At 37.4% G+C, this 14,476-nt stretch overlaps 2 protein-coding genes across 9 annotated transcripts in view; both read right to left on the reverse strand.

Annotated features, from left to right (window-relative positions):
- LOC107566791 (acyl-CoA dehydrogenase family member 9, mitochondrial-like) overlaps nt 1-1,134 on the reverse strand; it is a 9,725-nt gene extending 8,591 nt beyond the window's left edge. Inside the window, exons 1-2 of the mRNA XM_016252366.1 lie at nt 885-1,134; nt 220-313 (exon numbers count right to left, since the gene is read on the reverse strand). Of these exons, the coding sequence (XP_016107852.1) occupies nt 220-313; nt 885-1,052 (262 nt within the window). The 5' untranslated portion in view covers nt 1,053-1,134. The remainder of the gene's footprint in view (nt 1-219; nt 314-884) is intronic.
- A 1,713-nt stretch (nt 1,135-2,847) lies between these two features.
- LOC107566873 (IQ motif and SEC7 domain-containing protein 1-like) overlaps nt 2,848-14,476 on the reverse strand; it is a 224,830-nt gene continuing 213,201 nt past the window's right edge. For 7 of the 8 annotated variants that reach the window (XM_016252467.1, XM_016252880.1, XM_016252672.1 and 4 more), the window contains 7 exons: nt 13,248-13,277; nt 12,500-12,625; nt 12,108-12,207; nt 11,561-11,722; nt 11,196-11,372; nt 8,760-8,809; nt 2,848-6,575 (listed from right to left, as the gene is read on the reverse strand). In XM_016252467.1, coding sequence (XP_016107953.1) covers nt 6,045-6,575; nt 8,760-8,809; nt 11,196-11,372; nt 11,561-11,722; nt 12,108-12,207; nt 12,500-12,625; nt 13,248-13,277 — 1,176 coding nt within the window. In that variant the 3' untranslated portion in view covers nt 2,848-6,044. The remainder of the gene's footprint in view (nt 6,576-8,759; nt 8,810-11,195; nt 11,373-11,560; nt 11,723-12,107; nt 12,208-12,499; nt 12,626-13,247; nt 13,278-14,476) is intronic. The other variant, XM_016252950.1, reaches the window with a different exon arrangement.

A 14,476-nucleotide genomic window follows, 5' to 3' on the forward strand; every position in this document is an offset into this window, starting at 1 on the left:
GACAGATTCCCTTGCTTCCACTGAAGCACAAAAGTATTTCAGAAATCAGCTTTAATTATAAATTGTGAATTAACTGTATTAAAGTATATTTTTCCAAGATGAACACAAGTCAGTATAATACATTACCCGTATATATACATATACGTGACATAATATATGAAGAGAGACCTCACAATAATTAAACAAAAACTCATTAATACATGCTTCTTTTGTACCCACCATCTTCATTGAAAAACTTTTCCACAGGCTGAACAAGTTGGTTTATTTCCTCTAATTCTTCATGACTGATTTCTGGGTAGGGAAAGACTTCAGCCTAAAAGATGTGTGTATATATATATATATATATACAGTATATATATATGACTTGGCTACACACACACACACACACACACACACACATTTACTTAGCTATCTAAATGGGGACATTCCATAGGCGTAATGGTTTTTATACTGTACAAACTGTATATTCTATCACCCTACACCTAAACAGGAAACTTTCTGCATTTTTACAATTTAAAAAAAACTTTGTTTACTTTATTTTTATACCAGTTTTACAAATGACGTCCCCAAAGGGAGGTTTTTGGAGATTTTGTCAGGTTTAGCACACACACACACACACACAGGTTTGTTTTTATGGTTTATGGGGACTCTCCATAGGCGTAATGGTTTTATATATATATATAATTTTAATGTACAGTAACAATGCAGTCTTATCCAGAGTATTTAACCAAAAAGAAAACCATCCACTGTAATAACTATAAATATTATGAACATTATCATCGCTATTATTGATTATAAGACTCTTTGACCTTGCTCAAGTGGTGTCATATTTTAATAGCTATGTCAGTAAAGCAACAATTTATTCTGTAGTTTGTTGACATTACCTTGTTTACTTTGCCCAGGAACAGATCTTTGGCATATGCCAAACTCCTCGCACTGGATCTAATGAAGCGTCGCGACTGAAAGTGATGCAGACAAGCTCCTCGTGCAGCAAACACATTTCTCCCAAGTTTGACCGATCTTGACAAAACAATAAGTTTGTTCAGGTTCATCTTCAAGGTAGATACTCACCCCAATCACCCCACAAATGAATGAAACACCTTTCACCCATTTTTCGTCTCACATTGATGACAACACGAGTCGGTTTGGTTGCAGTTTATTTCGTGGCCTGCAGATGTCAGTGTTTAGCTGCACTACACAAATTATTAATTTCAATGTTGAGTGAAAACATTGATCGTCGTCAATTCTCTTTGGCCTCTGATTTCATCACAGTACTTGCTCGGATTTAGGTGAATTCCTGTGTTCAAATATTACTGAAATAACAGTAATGAGCAGTTTAGCGGGGTTCTTTCCTTCCAGTCCATCTTTGGGCAGCGAGACCGCCGTTAGTGTTGACAATGAGGATTTAACCCTCAAAGCTGCTCTATTTATAGCCTACAGCAGGCCAGACAGACACAGCGTCTCTTTCTCACCACCTGTCTGTAGGTCACATGCATAAGAAATGTTGGTCACACTTTATATTTGGTGGCCTTAACTACTATGTACTTAAATAAAAAAAATACTTATTGTGTTCATATTGTATTGCAAAACACTTTTGCTGCTATTGAGGTGGGATACGGGTAAGGTTAGGGACAGGTTTGGTGGTATGGGTTAAGGATAGGTTAAGGTGTAAGGGATGGGTCAGTGTAATTATAAATGTAATTACATATAGGTATTTTAAAAAATATATAAGTACAATGTAAAAACATGTATAAGTGCATTGTACCAAATGATTAATTTAAATGTAAGTACATAGTAGCTAAGGCCATCTAATATAAAGTGGGACCAACATTTTTATTCAGTCATTCACAACTTAAACACGAATCTTGAAACTTTCAACCTTATCATATATGTTTGGGGTTGGTTAGATTTTTTAATATTTTTCAAAGAAGTCTCTTATGCTCACCAAGGCTGCTTTTATTTGATCAAAAACACAGTACAACAATAATATTGTGAAATATTATTACAATTTAACGTAACTGTTTTCTATTGTAATATATTTTAAATGTCATTTATTCCTGTGATGGCAAAGCTGAATTTTCAGCATCATTACTCCAGTCTTCAGTATCACATGATCTTTCAGAAATCATTCTGCGTTGATTTGATGCTCGAGAAATATTACACATTAACAATGGTGAAAACGAAAGAGTTCAAAAGAACAGCATTTATTTGAAATAGAAATATTTTGTAACACCTTAAATACTTTACTGTCACTTTTGATATATTTAATGCGTCCTTGCTGAATTAAGTATTGAAAAAAAAAACCTTACTGACGTTTTGAACAGTAATGTATATATATATTTTTTATATTTTCAAAGCATTTGTGTGAAGTCTTGGCTCCTAATTCAGACCTCATGTATGGATAAAGGAGGATGTACTGACCTTGAGTTTGACAGCCACAAATATAAAGACACTAAGAAACTCCAGTTTATCAAAGCTCATAAAAGCTCTCAAGGAGTACCGAGAAGACGAATAGAGACTAACCTACCAGTTATTCACAGAATGCTTTAGTTTGATCACTATTAACTGAAACGTGTGAATAAAAATATGTCAGAGTGAGAAAGACTTGCAAGAATTCTGAGACCCAGCAAACCTTTCATAAAGACCCCGCAGACTCAAATGTACCAGTATGTTGAATTCAATTTGGAGAGTTTTGAAGGCTATTTCTTATGATTCATATATAACTACAATACAAGAATTTACTCATAAATGGCTTTTGAGATGCACAGAAAATTTTAAGGACTTGGAAACATGCATTCAAAATGATTTCAACAATGTGTGCTTTCATACAGAACAATACAAGTTAGGAATTTTACGGTATATTGTTTTATTTCATGTTCTCAACATGGTCACAGTTATAGTTAAACATCAATAGGGTCTCATCATCTACTTAGAAACAGAATGCATATTAAAACCATCCTCTCCTTGTTTGGTAATTAAAAAAATGAAATGTATGAGTGGACGCACATGAAAGGCGATGAGAGTTATGTAACAGTCGGCTTATTAAAGAAGATCCTATGACAAATTTGAGAAGTACATTTGGTAGCAGAAGCAGTGTCATGTTAATATGAGTCTCTTTAAGGTGAAAAAGGACTACACCATCAATGCGATGGCTGAGCGAAAAACAAAAAAGTATTATACAGACTATGTACACGTCAACCCAACTCCCTACCCTTACACTTTCCCTTTATCATCCATATTAGATTTATATATGATATGCTTTTTGTCTATTTTCTCACGTTGGTTTGTGATATGTACAGCGTAATGATCTTTTTAGGGGGTAAACAAGTGATATACATGCCGAAATGCAGTGGCGCAGTATAAAATGTAACAGCAAGCCAACACCACTTAAAAAAAACAAAACAATCGAACAAACAAAAGATGAGGAAAAACATAGTAAAAAGAAAGCACATTTCTTCATTTTTAAATAAGCTCACATTTCAACCAGAGGTGCTAGGCATCAGCTGCATGCAAAGCTTTGTGACGTTTTGACTTGACCGTCCTGTACTGTACAGTACAAAGCTGAAGCACCACAATACATTTACAATACACTGCAGTGAAATCCATAAAAAACATTCAACACAAAGGTGAAAAACCTAAAAAAAAAACATAGAAAGAGACATTTTCTTGACAGTTGTTTGAATTTATGGTGGGTTGTTTAGTCAGAAATGGCTTTGGGTGATCGCATTTGTACACAGAGATGGGCTGTCCTAGTCTGATTAATGCTGTACTGTACAAATTACTGGCCTCAGTGCATCTTGGGAACAAGCCAGGTGTTATGAAGTCTGATAACAACATAAACACGGATTTATGCTCTTATTATCTATAAGCTTCTATTATTATTATTATTATTATACGGATGTGCCCCGGCGGCACTTCATTACGATTAGGCTACCAGCTAATATTTTCCTTTATAAACTAGTTGACGTTCAGTGTTTGATTTTTCAAGCCCAGATAAACAATAAACAGATGTCTCCTAATTGAATCTATTTCGGTACGAAACAGGCTAAATACATTTCGAATGAAGAGAAGTCTACAGATTTTAATATGCTCATCATCATCATAACTCATTTAACAACGGTCAACTGTAACACTGATAATATCTCTGGAAATATGCAATATCTAGAGAATATTTTGTACAATATACATGCAAGAGTACTTTAGTTGACATTCCTGACTGTAGGTTGCAGGTAAAACAGAGACCAGGGAGAACAAGATGTCGGTGGGGGGCGAGAAACAATATGGGGTTTGATGTATGATATTGGAAATATGCTAACAGAAACGACAAACAAAATCAACCAACTGGTTGAATTTACAAAACTGAAACATACATATTGCACATGATTAATTCATTAAAAAAAGAAAGAAAGTCAGAAAAAAGAGAAACAACGCACAGCAAATGTGCTGACACTGGTCTCGTATAAGAGAGCGAGCTCATTTCAGCCGTGGTTTCTGTACATTAAGTGATTATTTACAATGACATGTGCTGTTCAGAAGCTCTGTACTTGAGTTAAAAGAGTGTCAACACACAAAACTATTACATCGAATCACAGCTCCGTCACCGTTGATCTACTTACAGTATAAAACAAGTCAAAAATTGAAACGAGAAAGGGGATATGTGTGAAAAAACATGTCCAAATCCGTTCATCCGACTGACCCACTGCTACATATTATATGCAGTTTACATTACATCAGATTACATTACATTAGCTGTGTTTCTGAGCAGGTGAAAGGCATTCTCACAGGAGGACAGAAGAATATGTATCAAATCTACTTCATTTCCACACAGAAGAGGGCACACGCTCAGCCTGCTGAGAAAAATCAACATCTCTGCACAAACTCACTCTTGAAATATGGGGAGAGAATTCCATCAGCTCTGGCTTTCCTCCGACCCAAACACTACCCCTAATGTTAGACGACAAAATAGCCTTCTCCATCTCATCGGCTTTACCATAAACATCTTCAAATGTACATTTATTTCATATTGATTTATTCATCTCTAAAAAAATAGTTAAAAAAATAAAACCATGTTGCAGCAGTGGCCGGAACCTACGAGTCGAGGCCGTGGAGGATCCATCCAAGAGCTTCCCTGTTCCGCCCTCACCCTTCCCACAGTCCCTGTGATTGGTTTGTGCTACGTAGATCCCGAAGGAGGTGGAGCGAACACAAGCTGGAGATTCCGGGAGAGTCTTCCAACTCCAAGGCAACCAATAATTTCCATGTTGTTCAACTGGCCACCTACTGAGTTCAGTATCAGTGAAAACTAGTAACTTCGAGAGTACACAGAGAATACTGAGATTTTATCTGAGGCTTCGGATCATTTTTGTCCTATAACAATAATAATAATAATAGCTGCTAATATTATTATTATTATTTTACAAAATACTATATGCACGACACAAACAAAGCACATCTTTTTTCTTTTTCTCTTTTTTGGAATAACTCAGTCACTGCTTTTTTAATAATTGGCACATTATAGTCCCCTAACTATATCACAGAAATGTGTGGTCTACAGCTACATTAAATACTGGAACACCGCTCGTTGTGACCGACTTCTCTCAAACCGTACTTTAGTTTCTGCAAACTAATAAGCAGGCTATTTGATTATGCATTTAGGTAATTAAGCACAAGAAAACAGTTGCCCCGGTCTTTTGCGCATGCTCTTGCTTCACCGCCAAAGTCGAGAGGGTTGAAAGTCTCTCAAATCGAGCCTAAAAGAAGCAGCAGCAGCTTTATCTGGGGCTCTACAGCTTGAGCAATGACTGGTAAGAACTGATGATTTGAGTTCTATCCGCCCCAAAAGAGAAGACCGGTGCTACACAGTGTGGCTCCCCTTTCCAGAGGAAACGGGTGCTGGATGAGTTGAAACGTGAGTCATGGTGCCCTTTTGTTCGTGTCCTTGTAGGCAGCAACAATCCGTTGCACGTTACAATCTAAAGAGAGGCCCAACGGTCACCCCGCCAAAAACGGTCCCATTCCCAAGTGGAAAGAGTTTACGGAGGGGCTCAAACCACAGTGCTGATGCCGCTGTGTTTTGGCTTGGTGCTGCTGGCCGTCGGAGGAGGGGCCGGAGGTTGGTTGTGGTGGTGAGGTGCATGCTGTGAGTGGGAGGGGTGTGGCCCGTGGCCATGGGGACCGTGCGAGTGGCTGTGAGAGGACGAGGGGCCGGGTGGAGGGTGGTACTGGTGGGGTGGGTGTTGAATGTGCGCTGGGGGGTGGTAGTGATGGTGGTGGTGGTACGGAGGAGGATTCTGCATGTGGCAAAACTGAGTATGGTGGGGGTGCATCTGGGCCTGGGTCTCGGTGACGCCATCACGGGCCGTGTGGTGCAGGTTGGTAGGGTGCGGGGTGTGAGAGATGAGTGTCGGGTGGGAGGGGTGTGAGGCCTGGGGAGGCAGAGAGGGCGACTTGCCCCGCTTGGTGCCGAACAGGGAGCCAAGGAGAGAAGAGGAGTTGGGGATGGACTGCTGGCGGGAGGGGCAGTCGCGGCTGGAAGTGGCTCGACGCCGTATGTGGGGGCTGCTAATGATGGACCCCTGCAGGAGGATGAGGAGAGAAAGAATGGAGAAGTTAAACACGAGATTGCTTGATGAGTTCCATTTATGAATATTCCACATTCTAAATGTTTAAATGTTTATTTGGCCTGATTTAAGTGTGTAATCATTAGGGTTGGGAACCAAAAATCCATTTAGGCATTTTTAAAATCAAAACAATATAAAAAAACAGCAATTATTTTCATCACATTTGGTTTTATTAACAGGTCTTCAATGACCTTATTTTTCCCATGAATAATCCACAAATTTTTAAAAAGACTCCCAGTCATGTAAGAAACGAGTCGTGGAGTCGTGAGTTATTGGTTTGAATCAGACAAGTGGCTCACTGAATGAATCATTTGATTCTTGAACTTAAGTAATTACTTTTATCATGTACAAATCAAGAAGACCACAAACTAGTTTATGACTAGTTGTTCATAAAGCAATGTGTAGTTAAAGACAAATTCAGAACAGAGCTTCGTCATAATAGGGAATTTTAATTAATAATAAAACGCATTGAAATGTAACAGTTTTTATTTTGTATATTTGTTAAGTTAAAGAAGTACCAAATATTCAGAATCAAGTAAGTGTAGTTTGATTTTAAACAAATTCTTTGATTCCCATTCCTAATAAATATATATTCCATATATTTCAAACAATAAAAAGGATATATATACACTACCATTCAAAAGTTTGGGGTTGGTAAGATTTTTAAAATGTATTTAAAAGAAGTCTCTTACGCTCACCCACGCTGCATTTACTAAAACACAGTAAAACGGCATAAATGAAAGGGTACAATTTTTTTGAAATTTAAAATAACTGTTTTCTGTTTTAACATTTTAAAATGTAATTTACAGTGGTGGCCAAAATTATTAGAACAATAGTATTTTCATCAACTAAAAAATGGTTTTAAGTCAGTTATTTCTCTTTTGCTGTAGTGTGTCAGTAGGAAATATCAGTTTTCATTTCCAAACATTCATTTTGCCATTTGTCAATTTGGTGCTCAAGAAGCATTTTGTACTATTATCCATGTTGAAAATGGTTGTGCTGCTTAACATTTTTGTGGAAAGCATGATACATTTTTTTCAGGACTCTTTGATGAAAAAAAAAACAGCATTTATTTTAAATAGCAATCTGTTGTAACATTATACATGCATCCTTGCATTTCTTTCATATTCTTTAAAAAATAAATCACACCGACCCCAAACTTTTGAACGGTAGTGTAATATCTACCAAAAGGCAATGCAAATTTAATACCCAAAATTGTATCACATAAAAAGTAAATGATTCCATTTATGTCAGTATTATAAAACAAGGACACAGCACTCAAGCAATGCATCAAGACCATCCATCAGCAGTTAATGCATTTATAAAAGACCGAAGCAGATCCCTGAAAGCCATGCATTACATGCAAAAGCTGAAACAGCCAAGATTGAGTTAGTCAGCCTTTAGTAATGTTAAAGCGAGCATATGGGCTTATCCTGCATTCCAGGACGGGCTGCCAAACAAACTGGCACACATGATAACCTATACGGACTAAATGGGTGACAATCCAAATCCAGTCTATTAAAGCAACACCTTTGCTAAACTCCCTCATGTTTATTATGCTTATCTGCACACAGATGGGAAACAATTTCAAGGCATTCCGAGGGGTAAAAGGTGCTTAGGGCTGAAAAGGAAGAGGTCAAGTGGTTGGAGGAGGCTGGTGAGGAAATGAAGACTTGCACTTTTTGAAGTGCTTAGGCGCACCATTTTATTGTTCACTTGCAACGGCCAAGTGAAACATGCCACCAGGAATCAAATCGTAACCATTTACAAAATAAAAAGACACACACAGCCCACGGTACGTGACTTGGGATGTTTGCATTAGTTGAGTCATGCTGACTAAGTTGGACCGTGGAGATGTTACAATATGTGATGTGAGCCACGGGGGCAGAATTCCCCGTCATTCCACATAAGCTCCACAGGAACAGGCAGCCCATGCATGCAGGGTGGCCTACATAGTCCAAAAACAACACCACACACATACAGACAGTGGAAACTACTGAGCAAAGAAGCAACCAAAAAGAAAAGATGGTAGACAGACCAGAGAAACAAATGAAGCAAAGTTGCAGTTTCAAAACGCAACATTGTCACACAGAATAGCGGCCTGTTGTAGGTACTTGCGTCCTATATCACGGTACTTACTTCCATATTGCTGTCTAGAGATCCTGCACTGCTGCGGCGCCCCCGCTTGCCTGAGCGAGACATGCAATATGATAGATTAGAGCACGCCCGAACAGTCAGATATATAGAGGCGTGTGTAGAGGCATATATATCCTGCCTGCCTACAGGAGCGCTATTGAAACACGAAGCAAGCAGTCGTTGTCCGGAAAGGGAGGGAGGGTAGAGCTAGGTGGATCAGGAGCTTTTAAAGGGCCAAAGGATGAGGATATACTGGTCCTAAGATCACTAAGCATAAAGCTACATCTTCAACATCTTCAAGAGTCTTGAGCAAATGGGTTTGATGACTACAAACTGAAATCCCTACACAAGATCGTAGCAGCAACTGAACAAAAACAAGCAAAACGGTAAAAAAATCTTGATCATTTCTGATGTATGGACAAAGACAAATGTGGCAGCCTAGACTGGCAGTATGAAACCTTTGTCAATCTTTAATAAGCACGGAATGATTGAATGTCAATGTTAGGAGAGCTATCAACTGCTATACGTGTAGTTTCGTCTTAAAGCAATAGTTCACCAAAAAATGGATATTTGCTGAAAATTTACTCACTCTCAGGCCAGATGAGTTTGTTTTTTCATCGGAACAGACTTAGAGAAATTTAGCATTACATTACTTGCCCACTGATAACAATGGCAAGTAATCCACACGTCCATCAATTAACGTCTAAGCTTTGTAAGAAAGTACGCAGTACGTATAAGAGTTCGTAAGAAACTAATGATTCAGGCCAAGATATGTACCCATAAACCAAGATATGTACCCATTCTGCTAGTGAAAAAGCCCAAAATCATTCCACATCAAAATCCACCGACATATTTTTTTAGAACTGTTTTTACCCATAAATGATTCTTGACCTGTGCATATTTCTCTCCTGATTCAGGCAAGATGACTTTTTACTGGAAAAAGCCATTTTATGGATGGAGGACTTCGTTTATTTCTTACAAACACGCAGCTTTTCACTTCACAAGACGTTAATTAATGGACTGGAGTCTTGTTTGTTGACTCTTATTATGACGGCACCCATTCACTGCAGAGTGAGCAAGTGATGTAATGCTAAATTTGTCCAAATCTGTTCTGATGAAGAAACAAACTAATCTACATCTTACATAACCTGAGGGTGAACCGTTTCTTTAATGCATTAATTAAAAGATACTGCACACATTTTCAGTGCTGTTTTCACTGCAGAGGATTGCTGGAATGGGATATTCATAGCTTTGCCAGACATGTCTCTAGTTCACATGTGTCGTGACTCCTGCTGTCAGGCTCAGCGGCCAGCTTGGTTGAGTTCGATTCACACTTACGGAGCGTGACTGTGCTGTTAAATGTTTGTTCTAACAGAGAAAGCATGTGAGGTCACACTATCCATTTTTTTCTGCGTAGTGACTGCCATGTTTAGGGCTCAAAACGATGTGCTAGATAGGGTGTGGATATATTACAGCTTGTGAATTGTGTTCAAAGGTTCAATTATAGAGTGGGAAAAAACAACTAATGTGGAAGATAATATTTGTCAGGATGCATCTAGCTTCATTAGCCATGGCAAAGGACATTCATAATAGGGCTGGGTGGCAGGTTACTATTATTTAGATATTTTTCAGCATTTTGTAAATATTACAATTATACTATAATACCAACAAAAGATATAGATAGATAGCTTAATATATAGCTTGATATTTGTGAATTTGCGCTGAAATTTTACTTTTTTTTTTTTCTTCATTTCAACCAAGAAGCCATGGGAATATAAAAAAGTTTTATGTATAAAAAAAAGTGTTATTTTAGTATAATTGATATACTATTATAATATTTATTACCATTTTGAATTAGCTTTTATTTATATATATATATATATATATATATTTTTTTTTTTATTTTTATTTTTTATTATTATTATTTTTTTTTTTTTTATAATTTTCAATCATTTTAGTACTTCAACTTATTTTAGTTAATTATCAAGGCAACATTTATTTCAATTTAGTACCAAAAACTATTTTTTATTAGTTCTGGTTTTAGTTTTAATTAATTACACTGGTAAAAATCTAGTGACAATAATCAAAGATGATTTTGCATACTGATTTCACTAGACAAGTACCTCAAAACTAGTCTAATGACAAGGACTTTAGGAAACCTAACAGTCAAATAAAAGCACATTAAACAAATTAAATTAATCTTAAATTGGCAATAAAATCCTTGAATATGTTACATACAGTATCACCCAGCTCTAATTGATAAAGAATTGAGGCTACACTAATGGTTGTGGACAAACACCAATTTAGAAGCAAGCATTCAGCGCTCTACTTTGGCAAGAGGCGAAGTATTGTTTGGACAAGACTGCAAAAAATAATCAATGTTTGTGACAGATAAAGCCAGAAATTCATGACATGTCTTATGTGGGTCTGCACACTCACCTGCATCTGAAAGGTCACGTAAGGAGCTGCTGAGGGCACTTCTCTTGAGGCCTTCACCCATGGCGTAACTGTCATCCAGGCTGGTGCGACTCAGATTGCCATTTCCTGTCTCTTTCTTCAGCCCTGAGCTCTGGGAAATGCTGGGACGTACCACACCTTTCTGCTTCTCCAGTTCGGCTGGATAAAACGACGTCAACTTCAATGATCATGTAATTTCACACACATTTCACTGCTTTTAGGCACAATAAACAGGGTTTGCAGTGTGAAAAACCAGCACATTGCTCAAGCCCCTTATGGCTTTCTTTCTTCTGTGGACTATCCTGGTCAATCTTTTTCTAAAATAACGTATTATGAGAGCTGCTTACACTCTATTCTGTACTTCTCCATCTCCTGCACCTCTGCGATGGACTCCCGCAGGTCATCTGTGAACTTCTTGCGGTCTTGCGGGTTGGGGGCGTTGAAGTTAATGAGAACCTTGATTTCTGCGCCTGGAAGAGCTGAAGTGAGACGCACTCCATTGGGGTAATCTGAAAAGCAGCAGCGGGAGAGAAATATTTACAGACCGGCAAATCATGACAGCACTCAGACGTGCCCTTTTCAGAGGGACGCACTGATCGATATTCTCACATATCACAAGCGCACATGACAGATATTTTAATCTTTTTGTGAGAAAATGCATCGTAATACACAATACTTTGAGAATTAATTTGTTTTCAATTAACAGCAGAAGTATTTTATGACCTTTAACACCTGTTTCATGTTTTCCTGCAAAGCGAAAAGCCTGGTTTTTACTCGACACACCAGAACAAAAGTGAAAGAGTGCAATCAAACTGTACGAACAAGGTAAAACATAGTCCAGAAAAGGGCAATATGGGGTCAGAAGGGCTTTGACCCTTCACTGAGGGTACTTACACTGGTTTTCAAACAGAAGCACCTGCATGCCATATAGAGAAAAGGACTGCCTGAAGCTGTACGTCACCGAATTCTTCTTCTTCTGGAAAATCTTAGTGACCTGAATTGAAAGAATGTCACATTAGGACCTCATCTGTTCCTAATTATCCTTGGCTCTATTCTTTGAGCCTTTGGAAAAGCTGAGTAACACTTTCTGATCATGGACACATGATGTACACAATTGCTGACCTAGAATTGGACTAAATGTGTCTTGCGGACCATTACACAACCATAACAACAAAACATAACAACATAACAAAAAACGTTATGATGTAAGACTGTTCAACCTAATTTTTTCCTGTTTTTACGTGTCTCGCGTTGCATCATGGGCTATGATGTGTGTGCTTTCTTACCACTAAAAGGTCATTGAATAGGAAGATTTCTCTCTGGTGGAGACCCAGTTTCTGAGGTTTGTTAGGGTCTGGCACTTCGAACAGCCTGCAGTAACATACCAGCCTGCGATGTGGTAGAGACAGCACCTGTGTGTGGGACACAGATATTGATTTATTGAATATCTGAGACCCAAAAATACCACACTAGCATACGACTTACTATTCCTGCTGTATATGTATACTCTACAGAGTATTTATATTTGCTCTATGCATAAAATAAGCAGAGGACGCATAATATATATATATATAGCTTCACAATTTCATGTTTAACACAATATGTATGTTTTTTTACATACACCATTTTTTCAGTATATTATACCAATAACCGGACAAATATTTCAGATTTCAGCTATATATTTATGATGACCTTGTGCATCATTTACAGCTACTTATAGGCATATATGATGATGATCTGATTTTATGGGCATCATTTTTATTTGTTTGTTTGTTTGAAGATTTTATTAGTATTGTATAGTAAATAAGCGCATAATATATATATATATATATATATATATATATATATATATATATATATATATATATCTCCAACCTACTACAGTACATCATACTTGGAAAAAAAACGGACCAGAAAGAATGCAGAAAACCCTAAATTAAAATAAATTATTTTACTGTTTTGTAACCATGGTAATCTGACTTGAATTGTTTAATGACAGTAAGAGGATTAAAAACAGTGAAACATTATACTCACACATCCAAGGCCATGGTGCAGAGACCCGATCTGAAAAGTGAAAAAATTAGTCTGATGAGTAAGGATCATGGCGAGAGGACTGGAGGGAGGCTTGAAGGTCAGAGAGTGGTCTCTCTCTCTCGTTATCAAGACCCCCCTCCATCTACCTGTCAGATGTGAGCAGTGCTGTATGAATGGGGTGAGAAGGGAGGTTAATGGGAAGCCAAACTGCTGCTGCTTGAAACTGTGTCAGGAAGTCTCGGCCCATTTTCAGGAACCTAATTACAGCACCCGGGATGCAGCGTCTGCAGGCAGGGGTCTCAGGCACAGCAGTCTTCTATCTGAGCTCCACAGGAGATCTCCATTATGTCCTCTCCAAAGATGCGTGGAAGATACACCAGGGAGAAGGTTTTCCTGGCAACCAAGCCATGTGTGCCGTTTCTATTAAAGCTTAAATGTTAATTATTTCAGCTCTGAAAACTCACAGTGCTTCCAAATTCAACTGTGTGACAGGCACTCGATGTGGTAATGAAGATGAAGTTTTCATTATGGAAACAGCTTCAGTTAGTTTAGCCTTGGGAGAGACCAACAACTCTGCTGGAGAGATGATGTATATTGTACTGATCTTATGTGGATTATACAACTCTCCAGATCTATACCAGTCGAGGTAACAGACTTTAGTCAAGGCAGATGATAATGGTCTGCCTTTAAAAAAAAAAAAGAAATTTATACTTCAATTCCAGAGGGACACATTAAATTAATCAAAAGTGACACTGAAAACCTGAAGAAAGTGCTGTTCTTTTTAACTTTCTTTTCATCAGAGAAACGTAAAAAAAAAGTATCAGTTTCCACAAAATTACTAAGCAACACTGTTTTCAACATTGACAATAAGAAATGCTTAAAATCAGCATATTAGAATAATTTCTAGCGATCATGCTGAAGACTGAAGATTGAAGTAATGGCTGCTGAAAATTAAGCCTTGCCATCACAGAAATAAATATATTTATAAATACATTTATATATTTTATATTAAAAATATATTTTTTTATATTAAATTTTTATAATCTAAAAATATAAAATATTTTCAAATAGAAATCAGTTATTTTAAATTGTAATAATATTTCACAATAATACTCCTTTTACTGTATTGTTGATCAAATAAATACAGTCTCAATAAGCATAAGAGACTTCTTAAAAAAAAATGGGGGGGGGGGGGGAAAATATGTTTTAAAAAAACCCTCTTAAATAAA

The sequence above is a fragment of the Sinocyclocheilus grahami genome, unplaced genomic scaffold (assembly GCF_001515645.1).
Source record: "Sinocyclocheilus grahami isolate Dianchi unplaced genomic scaffold, SAMN03320097.WGS_v1.1 scaffold3.1, whole genome shotgun sequence".
Taxonomy (NCBI): Eukaryota; Metazoa; Chordata; class Actinopteri; order Cypriniformes; family Cyprinidae; genus Sinocyclocheilus; species Sinocyclocheilus grahami.